Consider the following 12,849-nt stretch of genomic DNA (forward strand, 5'->3'; position numbering starts at 1 on the left):
GCCGAATCTATACTTAAAATACACAAGTTCGTATTTTCCGACTGGTACATAGACCACCTGTTGTTCTGTGTAGATCACAACACTTACGTGACGTCCTTCGGCGCCGCGGCCTGATCCGGCACCGGCCCGTCCGCCCCGGCCGCCTCGGCGGGCTGATCGCCCTTCCCCGCCGCCGCCTCGTGCTGCTGCGGCCCGTCCTGCGGCCCGTCCTGCCCAGCGGAGTCTCCCGGCCCGGCGGCCTCGCCCGCCTCCGCCCCGCCGCCGTCCATGTCTGCGGGCTGCCGCCTGGGTCTGCCCGCCGCGTCCCGGACAGGCGTCCCGCCCGACAGGATGGTTCCGCCCGCCGCGTCCCGGACAGGCGTCCCGCCCGACAGGATGATTCCGCCCGCCGCGTCCCGGACAGGCGTCCCGCCCGACAGGATGATTCCGCCCGCCGCGTCCCGGACAGGCGTCCCGCCCGACAGGATGATTCCGCCCGCCGCGTCCCGGACAGGCGTCCCGCCCGACAGGATGATTCCGCCCGCCGCGTCCCGGACAGGCGTCCCGCCCGACAGGATGATTTTCTGCAGCTGCACCTCGAGAGGCACTCGGTCGGCACTCGGGCGCTCGGCGGACCATGGCTCCTCGGCGCCGCTCCCGGCCGTCGCTGTGGAGGAGGACGACATGCTCGTCTTGGACAGGGTGGTCGTCTTGGACAGGGTGGAGTCGCCTTTCGTCTCCTGGAAGGAGATTTTCTTCCCGTCCGATCCAGCAGACTTCTTCTGCCGCTGGTCCGGCCCGTGGTCCATGGCTGATGTTGGCGATGCCGTCTGGAGGGAAGAGCACAGAATATTCAGCAAGCTAGGATTATGCAACAGTTATGTAGAAATGAACATTTCAACTTTTGCACTTGTCTCACGTCGCTTTAGATCCACGTGATTATGTACTTCTGTCCTGAAAGTGCAAGAATAGAATGTAGTGCAAGGAAAGTACGTCAAAGAAAACATCAAAAGTCGCTAGAATTGTTTTAAAAACGCGTCATGACGTCAGCTTCTCCCCAAGTACCTTCCCTAAATCTCCTGGTCTTGCAGTTGTCTTCGAATCATGAATAAGATTACTTTCATCCTGAGACGTCCCCCAGTCAGGTCGAAGAGGCGTGTCCTCTTCTGTCACTTCTGGCGCGTCACATCTCACAATTTTGGACCCTCTTCTGTCACTTCTGGCGCGTCACATCTCACAATTTTGGACCCTCTTCTGTAACTTCCGGTGTGCCACGGCACAATTTTGGACCCTCTTCTGTAACTTCCGGTGTGCCACGGCACAATTTTGGACCCTCTTCTGTAACTTCCGGTGTGCCACGGCACAATTTTGGACCCTCTTTTGTAACTTCCGGTGTGCCACGGCACAATTTTCGGTCCCTGATTTATGTATTTTGGATACTTAATATTCATGATATATTCACTTTACATTATGTAGCTTAGAATGTGCAAACATTACGGCACAAGTTTGGGCTCTATTCTGTAAATTCTGGTTTGCCACCGTGCCTTAGCAACCGTAACCAGGGAAATCCTGCCGCCGCACCTTGGCAACCGTAACCAGGGAAATCCTGCCGCCGCACCTTGGCAACCGTAACCAGGGAAATCCTGCCGCCGCACCTTGGCAACCGTGGAACACCAGGCAGCCCTTCTTACAACAACCACTCAAATTTCATCACGTTCGCCAGACCAAAGGTTTTCGCTATTGGCCAAAGTAGTGCGTACCTTGGCGAGCATAGCTGCTACCCTCCGCATGTATTAAAACTACTATGAGTGGACTTGGAGTCGACTCAAGACTGTGCAAAGAGGACTCTAGGCCACTCAGGTAGCGTTTTCTAGTAGGAAAACTCCGCTTGAGCAGCCCAAAGCTCCTCACACACTGCCCCGAGTCGACTCCGAAAACTTTTGTGTAAATCGGGCCAGTATTTAGGATCTGAACCGCTTCCCAACCCAGGCATGAACCTCCCTTTGATGATCAGAACGAACCGCCGTGTGACGCCGTAAGTTCCCTACAGTCTGCGTCAGCCCCGTACTCGCCCAGGTGTGTTTACCCTCCACTCACAACACCCCATTCACAGCTTTGTCTCCAGACGGATACTGTTTCCTTCAGACCCCCCGGCCGGGCCGCCTTTCAGCTGGCCCGCTCCGAAATCCTGACCGAGCTCTGATTATGCCTGAGGGTGCTAGAATACTCTGTAGTACACAAATAACAACAAAGTACAAACAAACAAACAATACCCGTGCAGCCCGCCCTCCGCGCGGCCAGTGTGCTAGGGAGACCCGCAATGCGTACCCCGGTAGTTAACGTTACTGATGCGTTTCTGATTTGTTTTGGTTCGACCGAACAAAAACCTCCGGTCAGGCTCCTTCACTACAAGGCGACTTGAAGTGGTTGCTTGTAGGGGAGAGCCGGGCGCCGGCGGAACTTCAGATGCAAGATTTGAAAAATGTTACATGAAACGTTACAATAACTCAGTATTCAGCGAGCGGGTCGCACGGAAATACAGAGCAAACTCAGGTATGGTTCTGAACGTTCACGTCACGTTTCGCTCGTCCATAGCATCACCTGCTCGGAACAGACTTTTTCTACTCAGGTGTGTTAAGTATGTCTTAGTCAGGTGTGCAGGTCCTTGTCACTACTTCCCTGTGATGACAGGAGTTTGGCGCATCACATCAGCACCGATCGGAGCGGTGCGGAATGGCATTGGTAATGACTCTGCGTTATGTCAACCATGCCTCTGCGGTTACACACATCAGTAAGATGCTAAAGGAGTTAAACATCAGCCTAGGGGAACAAAGCCACGTGATGTGCGACTAGGTACTAGTGAAGCCTTACCTAAGTTTCCTCCGTCCCAGCCGTGCGCGCTCCCTGCACCTAAGAACCCGGCATCAACACCTTAAGACTGACCGGCCCCATACCTGAAGTACCCGGCAACCCGGGGTAACAAGGCGGGTCGTCACCTTGGGCACAGCGGCATGATCACGTGACGGCGGATCACATTTCCTCCGGTGCGTTTACACAACACTCTCCCCTGGCCTGAATAAACCACGCTCCTAGCGGCCAGCCCGCGGCCTGCATCTACACAACAGTCCTACCTGGTCGGGAAGGTAGCCTGACCGAATCGCGCTCATAGCGGCCAGCTCGCGTCAGTTTTGCGTCAGTTTTGAGACTGTTTGAGTTGGATTACGACGTTTATTCAGCCAGTCGCTAATCCCTGCCTGAATACTAATCAACACTGTTAATGATTTACTGGATGTGTAAAAAGAATTTCCAATATCCCATGTTCTAAAATACTGTTCGAAATACTGTTACCGCCTATAACTATGACATAATAAATTGGCTGCAGTTCACATGAGCTCCGCTTGGCGTCATATAAGAGGGCGTCAAAAAAGCAACGGGTTTGCGAATGTTGTTCGTTTTCATATATTTTGTAGACTGTATCCAGAACTCAAACATTTTCTACTTCTGTAACTTCTCTGTACTCTCTACTCTCTAAATTCTGAAGCGTCGTAGCTTCTGACTAACCATGTAAATCTCCATATGGGTGAAATACTGTGTTCTGCTGCCCTCTGACACCTGCTAGCTGGTGACGGGGCTGTTCACCGTGACCAGCTCTAATGCCTGATAAATTATTACCAAGGTCAACAGATGTCAGAAACGACACATTGAATCAGTGAAAGCATCCATGCAAATCCTCGTTACAAATTTATGAACCATGGTTAGAGACAGTTTTCTGCCGACCCGTTTGTTTGGGTTTTATACAGGCACGTCTTTATTTGCGGTGGGCAGCCCGTGCAGGTGTGTGAACGATGGCGGCTGCTTGCAGAGAAACTTCCGAACTCTGATCAAACCTCGCCAAAACAGGTGAGTTTCTCCTCAAACCGCGGCGTGTAAGGTAGCCTGACTTACCACAACAAACATTACAGGTAACAGTGCTGGACTTGGTGAGAAGCTACAGCGTGTGTGCCAGGGAGAGCCCATATTTTCCCAGTCCCGAACTTGTCCGGTAACTTCTGAGTGTTGTGTCCTGGCGGCCTCCAAACTTGTCTGGTTCTAACAGGTGCTATAGAGTAGAGTAGAGTAGAGTAGAGTAGAGTAGAGTAGAGTAGAGTAGAGTAGAGTAGAGTAGAGTAGAGTAGAGTAGAGTACAGTAGAGTAGAATAAATCCCGTACTCAGTACGTGTGTCCTTCTGTTTGAGTCCAACGGCTTTCAGAACGACGCTGTGAAGTTGAGCGTCTTCTCACAGTTAGACTGCAATGTTATCTTGGCCCCCGGGTCAGTATGGACAGGATGTAACGTTACTAGTGGCGTTGGTGTGAGGCGCTGTTGTGTGTGGCTCGTCCGGACAGTACCGTCTGCCCCACCTACACAGCCTACAGCGGGTAGCCGGGACAGTACCGTCTGCCCCGCCCACACAGCCTACAGCGGGTAGCCGGGACAGTACCGTCTGCCCCGCCCACACAGCCTACAGCGGGTAGCCGGGACGGTACCGTCTGCCCCGCCCACACAGCCTACAGCGGGTAGCCGGGACAGTACCGTCTGCCCCGCCTACACAGCCTACAGCGGGTAGCCGGGACAGTACCGTCTGCCCCGCCCACACAGCCTACAGCGGGTAGCCGGGACAGTACTGTCTGCCCCGCCCACACAGCCTACAGCGGGTAGCCGGGACAGTACCGTCAGCCCCGCCCACACAGCCTACAGCGGATAGCCGGGACAGTACCGTCTGCCCCGCCTACACAGCCTACAGCTTGTAGCCGGGACAGTACCGTCTGCCCAGCCCACACAGCCTACAGCGGGTAGCCGGGACAGTACCGTCTGCCCCGCCCACACAGCCTACAGCGTGTAGCCGGGACAGTACCGTCTGCCCCGCCCACACAGCCTACAGCGGGTAGCCGGGACAGTACCGTCTGCCCCGCCTACACAGCCTACAGCGGGTAGCCGGGACAGTACCGTCTGCCCCGCCCACACAGCCTACAGCTTGTAGCCGGGACAGTACCGTCTGCCCAGCCCACACAGCCTACAGCGGGTAGCCGGGACAGTACCGTCTGCCCCGCCCACACAGCCTACAGCGTGTAGCCGGGACAGTACCGTCTGCCCAGCCCACACAGCCTACAGCGGGTAGCCGGGACAGTACCGTCTGCCCCGCCCACACAGCCTACAGCGGGTAGCCGGGACAGTACCGTCAGCCCCGCCCACACAGCCTACAGGTGCCCCTGAGCGGCGGCGATGCTGGGAGTATGTGTTTGCTTGCATATCATAATATAGTTGTCCTCCAACTTAATGTATAATCAGTGACTCATGTGACATACTTTATTGAACTTGTAAGCAAGTAAGTCCTCCCAGAGTCACCGGTACTTTATAAGTAAGCCTTATCCCAGATGCAGCGTTAAGCGTAGCCTTCCTGCTGAAGTAGAACAGTCTCCTGGCCCCCGGATTCAAACCCGTGCCGAAACCGGGCAGCCAGATCACAGGCACGCATGCCTTAACCACTAGGCTAAAAGGTCTGGACCAGTTAGACTGGTCGGCTGGAGGCGCTTGAACCCCACTGTTACACTGACCCTCCTGACTTTAGCGTGACCTCTGCTCTGCTGTTTCAGGTCACCTGAGTCTGATGTAACTGCAGATCCAGGACCATGTGGGGCCGGCGGAGATCAGGTAACCTTGACTGTTACTGTTGCTGGTACTGTTAGTGGTGGGAGTAGTAGATTATCAGTTCTACATGTCCTCTATGATCCCCAGGCATAGCGAGGGCTGTGCTGGTACTAGTACTGTTAGTGGTGGGAGTAGTAGATTATCAGTTCTACATGTCCTCTATGATCCCCAGGCATAGTGAGGGCTGTGGTGGTACTGTTAGTGGTGGGAGTAGTAGATTATCAGTTCTACATGTCCTCTATGATCCCCAGGCATAGCGAGGGCTGTGCTGTTACTGGTAGTGGTGGGAGTAGTGGATTATCAGTTCTACATGTCCTCTATGTTCCCCAGGCATAGCGAGGGCTGTGCTGTTACTGTTAGTGGTGGGAGTAGTAGATTATCAGTTCTACATGTCCTCTATATATGTTCCCCAGGCATAGCGAGGGCTGTGGTGTTACTGGTTGTGGTGGGAGTAGTAGATTATCAGTTCTACATGTCCTCTATGATCCCCAGGCATAGCGAGGGCTGTGCTGGTACTGTTAGTGGTGGGAGTAGTAGATTATCAGTTCTACATGTCCTCTATGATCCCCAGGCATAGCGAGGGCTGTGCTGGTACTGTTAGTGGTGGGAGTAGTAGATTATCAGTTCTACATGTCCTCTATATATGTTCCCCAGGCATAGCGAGGGCTGTGGTGTTACTGGTTGTGGTGGGAGTAGTAGATTATCAGTTCTACATGTCCTCTATGTTCCCCAGGCATAGCGAGGGCTGTGGTGTTACTGTTAGTGGTGGGAGTAGTAGATTATCAGTTCTACATGTCCTCTATGTTCCCCAGGCATAGCGAGGGCTGTGGTGTTACTGGTTGTGGTGGGAGTAGTAGATTATCAGTTCTACATGTCCTCTATGATCCCCAGGCATAGCGAGGGCTGTGCTGGTACTGTTAGTGGTGGGAGTAGTAGATTATCAGTTCTACATGTCCTCTATGTTCCCCAGGCATAGCGAGGGCTGTGGTGGTACTGTTAGTGGTGGGAGTAGTAGATTATCAGTGCTACATGTCCTCTATGTTCCCCAGGCATAGCGAGGGCTGTGCTGGTACTGTTAGTGGTGGGAGTAGTAGATTATCAGTTCTACATGTCCTCTATGTTCCCCAGGCATAGCGAGGGCTGTGGTGTTACTGGTTGTGGTGGGAGTAGTAGATTATCAGTTCTACATGTCCTCTATGATCCCCAGGCATAGCGAGGGCTGTGGTGTTACTGGTTGTGGTGGGAGTAGTAGATTATCAGTTCTACATGTCCTCTATGATCCCCAGGCATAGCGAGGGCTGTGCTGGTACTGTTAGTGGTGGGAGTAGTAGATTATCAGTTCTACATGTCCTCTATGTTCCCCAGGCATAGCGAGGGCTGTGGTGTTACTGTTATATATAGTGGTGGGAGTAGTAGATTATCAGTTCTACATGTCCTCTATGATCCCCAGGCATAGCGAGGGCTGTGGTGTTACTGTTAGTGGTGGGAGTAGTAGATTATCAGTTCTACATGTCCTCTATGTTCCCCAGGCATAGCGAGGGCTGTGGTGGTACTGTTAGTGGTGGGAGTAGTAGATTATCAGTTCTACATGTCCTCTATGTTCCCCAGGCATAGCGAGGGCTGTGGTGTTACTGTTAGTGGTGGGAGTAGTAGATTATCAGTTCTACATGTCCTCTATGTTCCCCAGGCATAGCGAGGGCTGTGGTGTTACTGGTAGTGGTGGGAGTAGTAGATTATCAGTTCCACATGTCCTCTATGTTCCCCAGGCATAGCGAGGGCTGTGGTGGTACTGTTAGTGGTGGGAGTAGTAGATTATCAGTTCTACATGTCCTCTATATGTTCCCCAGGCATAGCGAGGGCTGTGGTGTTACTGTTAGTGGTGGGAGTAGTAGATTATCAGTTCTACATGTCCTCTATGTTCCCCAGGCATAGCGAGGGCTGTGGTGTTACTGTTAGTGGTGGGAGTAGTAGATTATCAGTTCTACATGTCCTCTATGATCCCCAGGCATAGCGAGGGCTGTGGCGTTACTGTTAGTGGTGGGAGTAGTAGATTATCAGTTCTACATGTCCTCTATGTTCCCCAGGCATAGCGAGGGCTGTGGTGTTACTGTTAGTGGTGGGAGTAGTAGATTATCAGTTCTACATGTCCTCTATGTTCCCCAGGCATAGCGAGGGCTGTGCTGTTACTGGTAGTGGTGGGAGTAGTGGATTATCAGTTCTACATTTCCTCTATGATCCCCAGGCATAGCGAGGGCTGGGGTGGTACTGTTAGTGGTGGGAGTAGTAGATTATCAGTTCTACATGTCCTCTATGATGATCCCCAGGCATAGCGAGGGCTGTGGTGTTACTGGTTGTGGTGGGAGTAGTAGATTATCAGTTCCACATGTCCTCTATGTTCCCCAGGCATAGCGAGGGCTGTGCTGTTACTGTTAGTGGTGGGAGTAGTAGATTATCAGTTCTACATGTCCTCTATGATCCCCAGGCATAGCGAGGGCTGTGGCGTTACTGTTAGTGGTGGGAGTAGTAGATTATCAGTTCTACATGTCCTCTATGATCCCCAGGCATAGCGAGGGCTGTGGCGTTACTGTTAGTGGTGGGAGTAGTAGATTATCAGTTCTAGATGTCCTCTATGTTCCCCAGGCATAGCGAGGGCTGTGGTATTACTGGTAGTGGTGGGAGTAGTAGATTATCAGTTCTACATGTTCTCTATGATCCCCAGGCATAGCGAGGGCTGTGGTGTTACTGGTAGTGGTGGGAGTAGTGGATTATCAGTTCTACATGTCCTCTATGATCCCCAGGCATAGCGAGGGCTGTGGCGTTACTGTTAGTGGTGGGAGTAGTAGATTATCAGTTCTACATGTCCTCTATGATCCCCAGGCATAGCGAGGGCTGTGGTGTTACTGGTAGTGGTGGGAGTAGTAGATTATCAGTTCTACATGTCCTCTATGATCCCCAGGCATAGCGAGGGCTGTGGTGTTACTGGTAGTGGTGGGAGTAGTAGATTATCAGTTCTACATGTCCTCTATGATCCCCAGGCATAGCGAGGGCTGTGGTGGTACTGTTAGTGGTGGGAGTAGTAGATTATCAGTTCTACATGTCCTCTATGTTCCCCAGGCATAGCGAGGGCTGTGCTGTTACTGTTAGTGGTGGGAGTAGTAGATTATCAGTTCTACATGTCCTCTATGTTCCCCAGGCATAGCAAGGGCTGTGGTGTTACTGTTAGTGGTGGGAGTAGTAGATTATCAGTTCTACATGTCCTCTATGTTCCCCAGGCATAGCGAGGGCTGTGGTATTACTGGTAGTGGTGGGAGTAGTGGATTATCAGTTCTACATGTCCTCTATGTTCCCCAGGCATAGCGAGGGCTGTGCTGGTACTGTTAGTGGTGGGAGTAGTAGATTATCAGTTCTACATGTCCTCTATGTTCCCCAGGCATAGCGAGGGCTGTGGTATTACTGGTAGTGGTGGGAGTAGTGGATTATCAGTTCTACATGTCCTCTATGTTCCCCAGGCATAGCGAGGGCTGTGCTGGTACTGTTAGTGGTGGGAGTAGTAGATTATCAGTTCTACATGTCCTCTATGTTCCCCAGGCATAGTGAGGGCTGGGGTGGTACTGTTAGTGGTGGGAGTAGTGGATTATCAGTTCTACATGTCCTCTATGTTCCCCAGGCATAGCGAGGGCTGTGGTGTTACTGTTAGTGGTGGGAGTAGTAGATTATCAGTTCTACATGTCCTCTATGTTCCCCAGGCATAGCGAGGGCTGTGGTATTACTGGTAGTGGTGGGAGTAGTGGATTATCAGTTCTACATGTCCTCTATGTTCCCCAGGCATAGCGAGGGCTGTGCTGGTACTGTTAGTGGTGGGAGTAGTAGATTATCAGTTCTACATGTCCTCTATGTTCCCCAGGCATAGCGAGGGCTGTGCTGGTACTGTTAGTGGTGGGAGTAGTAGATTATCAGTTCTACATGTCCTCTATGTTCCCCAGGCATAGCGAGGGCTGTGGCGTTACTGTTAGTGGTGGGAGTAGTAGATTATCAGTTCTACATGTCCTCTATGATCCCCAGGCATAGCGAGGGCTGTGGTGTTACTGTTAGTGGTGGGAGTAGTAGATTATCAGTTCTACATGTCCTCTATGTTCCCCAGGCATAGCGAGGGCTGTGGTGTTACTAATACTGTTAGTGGTGGGAGTAGTAGATTATCAGTTCTACATGTCCTCTATGATCCCCAGGCATAGTGAGGGCTGTGCTGGTACTGTTAGTGGTGGGAGTAGTAGATTATCAGTTCTACATGTCCTCTATGTTCCCCAGGCATAGCGAGGGCTGTGGTGTTACTAATACTGTTAGTGGTGGGAGTAGTAGATTATCAGTTCTACATGTTCTCTATGTTCCCCAGGCATAGTGAGGGCTGTGGTGGTACTGTTAGTGGTGGGAGTAGTAGATTATCAGTTCTACATGTCCTCTATGTTCCCCAGGCATAGCGAGGGCTGTGGTGTTACTAATACTGTTAGTGGTGGGAGTAGTAGATTATCAGTTCTACATGATTATTGTCCTCTATGATCCCCAGGCATAGCGAGGGCTGTGGTGTTACTGTTAGTGGTGGGAGTAGTAGATTATCAGTTCTACATGTCCTCTATGTTCCCCAGGCATAGCGAGGGCTGTGGTGTTACTGTTAGTGGTGGGAGTAGTAGATTATCAGTTCTACATGTTCTCTATGTTCCCCAGGCATAGCGAGGGCTGTGCTGGTACTGTTAGTGGTGGGAGTAGTAGATTATCAGTTCTACATGTCCTCTATGTTCCCCAGGCATAGCGAGGGCTGTGGCGTTACTGTTAGTGGTGGGAGTAGTAGATTATCAGTTCTACATGTCCTCTATGTTCCCCAGGCATAGTGAGGGCTGTGCTGGTACTGTTAGTGGTGGGAGTAGTAGATTATCAGTTCTACATGTCCTCTATGATCCCCAGGCATAGCGAGGGCTGTGGTGTTACTGGTTGTGGTGGGAGTAGTAGATTATCAGTTCTACATGTCCTCTATGATCCCCAGGCATAGCGAGGGCTGTGGTGTTACTGGTTGTGGTGGGAGTAGTAGATTATCAGTTCTACATGTCCTCTATGATCCCCAGGCATAGCGAGGGCTGTGGCGTTACTGTTAGTGGTGGGAGTAGTAGATTATCAGTTCTACATGTCCTCTATGATCCCCAGGCATAGCGAGGGCTGTGGTGTTACTGGTAGTGGTGGGAGTAGTAGATTATCAGTTCTACATGTCCTCTATGTTCCCCAGGCATAGCAAGGGCTGTGGTGTTACTGTTAGTGGTGGGAGTAGTAGATTATCAGTTCTACATGTCCTCTATGTTCCCCAGGCATAGTGAGGGCTGTGGTGTTACTGTTAGTGGTGGGAGTAGTAGATTATCAGTTCTACATGTCCTCTATGTTCCCCAGGCATAGTGAGGGCTGTGGTGTTACTGTTAGTGGTGGGAGTAGTAGATTATCAGTTCTACATGTCCTCTATGTTCCCCAGGCGTAGCGAGGGCTGTGCTGGTACTGTTAGTGGTGGGAGTAGTGGATTATCAGTTCTACATGTCCTCTATGTTCCCCAGGCATAGCGAGGGCTGTGGTGGTACTGTTAGTGGTGGGAGTAGTAGATTATCAGTTCTACATGTCCTCTATGTTCCCCAGGCATAGCGAGGGCTGTGGTGGTACTGTTAGTGGTGGGAGTAGTAGATTATCAGTTCTACATGTCCTCTATGTTCCCCAGGCATAGCGAGGGCTGTGGTGGTACTGTTAGTGGTGGGAGTAGTAGATTATCAGTTCTACATGTCCTCTATGTTCCCCAGGCGTAGCGAGGGCTGTGCTGGTACTGTTAGTGGTGGGAGTAGTGGATTATCAGTTCTACATGTCCTCTATGTTCCCCAGGCATAGCGAGGGCTGTGCTGGTACTGTTAGTGGTGGGAGTAGTAGATTATCAGTTCTACATGTCCTCTATGTTCCCCAGGCATAGCGAGGGCTGTGCTGGTACTGTTAGTGGTGGGAGTAGTAGATTACCAGTTCTACATGTCCTCTATGTTCCCCAGGCATAGCGAGGGCTGTGCTGGTACTGTTAGTGGTGGGAGTAGTAGATTATCAGTTCTACATGTCCTCTATGTTTCCCAGGCATAGCGAGGGCTGTGGTGTTACTGTTAGTGGTGGGAGTAGTAGATTATCAGTTCTACATGTCCTCTATGTTCCCCAGGCATAGCGAGGGCTGTGGTGTTACTGTTAGTGGTGGGAGTAGTAGATTATCAGTTCTACATGTCCTCTATGATCCCCAGGCATAGCGAGGGCTGTGCTGGTACTGTTAGTGGTGGGAGTAGTAGATTATCAGTTCTACATGTCCTCTATGATCCCCAGTCATAGCGAGGGCTGTGGTGTTACTGTTAGTGGTGGGAGTAGTAGATTATCAGTTCTACATGACCTCTATGATCCCCAGGCATAGCGAGGGCTGTGGTGTTACTGGTTGTGGTGGGAGCAGTAGATTATCAGTTCTACATGTCCTCTATGTTCCCCAGGCATAGCGAGGGCTGTGGTGTTACTGGTTGTGGTGGGAGTAGTAGATTATCAGTTCTACATGTCCTCTATGATCCCCAGGCATAGCGAGGGCTGTGGTGTTACTGTTAGTGGTGGGAGTAGTAGATTATCAGTTCTACATGTCCTCTATGTTCCCCAGGCATAGCGAGGGCTGTGGTGTTACTGGTTGTGGTGGGAGTAGTAGATTATCAGTTCTACATGTCCTCTATGTTCCCCAGGCATAGCAAGGGCTGTGGTGTTACTGGTTGTGGTGGGAGTAGTAGATTATCAGTTCTACATGTCCTCTATGTTCCCCAGGCATAGTGAGGGCTGTGGTGTTACTGTTAGTGGTGGGAGTAGTAGATTATCAGTTCTACATGTCCTCTATGATCCCCAGGCATAGCGAGGGCTGTGGTGTTACTGGTACTGTTAGTGGTGGGAGTAGTAGATTATCAGTTCTACATGTCCTCTATGTTCCCCAGGCAAAGCGAGGGCTGTGGTGTTACTGGTACTGTTAGTGGTGGGAGTAGTAAATTATCAGGTCTACATGTCCTCTATGTTCCCCAGGCATAGCAAGGGCTGTGGTGTTACTGTTAGTGGTGGGAGTAGTAGATTATCAGTTCTACATGTCCTCTATGTTCCCCAGG

At 51.4% G+C, this 12,849-nt stretch overlaps 2 protein-coding genes across 5 annotated transcripts in view; one reads left to right on the forward strand and one right to left on the reverse strand.

Annotated features, from left to right (window-relative positions):
• Window positions 1–83: 83 nt before the first annotated feature.
• On the reverse strand, window positions 84–2,182 carry LOC136434442 (circumsporozoite protein-like). The gene is made up of 2 exons (XM_066427239.1): window positions 1,045–2,182; window positions 84–809 (listed from the first exon to the last, which is right to left on the reverse strand). Exon 2 carries the CDS (start codon window positions 786–788, stop codon window positions 84–86), a length of 705 nt encoding a protein of 234 aa, XP_066283336.1. The 5' UTR covers window positions 789–809; window positions 1,045–2,182.
• A 651-nt stretch (window positions 2,183–2,833) lies between these two features.
• Window positions 2,834–12,849, forward strand: part of LOC136434297 (protein O-linked-mannose beta-1,2-N-acetylglucosaminyltransferase 1-like) — a 52,013-nt gene continuing 41,997 nt past the window's right edge. For 3 of the 4 annotated variants that reach the window (XM_066427017.1, XM_066427020.1, XM_066427019.1), the window contains exons 1-2: window positions 2,835–3,879; window positions 5,614–5,671. In XM_066427017.1, coding sequence (XP_066283114.1) covers window positions 5,650–5,671 — 22 coding nt within the window. In that variant the 5' untranslated portion in view covers window positions 2,835–3,879; window positions 5,614–5,649. Of the gene's footprint in view, window positions 3,942–5,613; window positions 5,672–12,849 lie in introns of all 4 variants that reach the window. The other variant, XM_066427018.1, reaches the window with a different exon arrangement.

This window comes from Branchiostoma lanceolatum, chromosome 5 (assembly GCF_035083965.1).
Source record: "Branchiostoma lanceolatum isolate klBraLanc5 chromosome 5, klBraLanc5.hap2, whole genome shotgun sequence".
NCBI classification, from domain to species: Eukaryota; Metazoa; Chordata; class Leptocardii; order Amphioxiformes; family Branchiostomatidae; genus Branchiostoma; species Branchiostoma lanceolatum.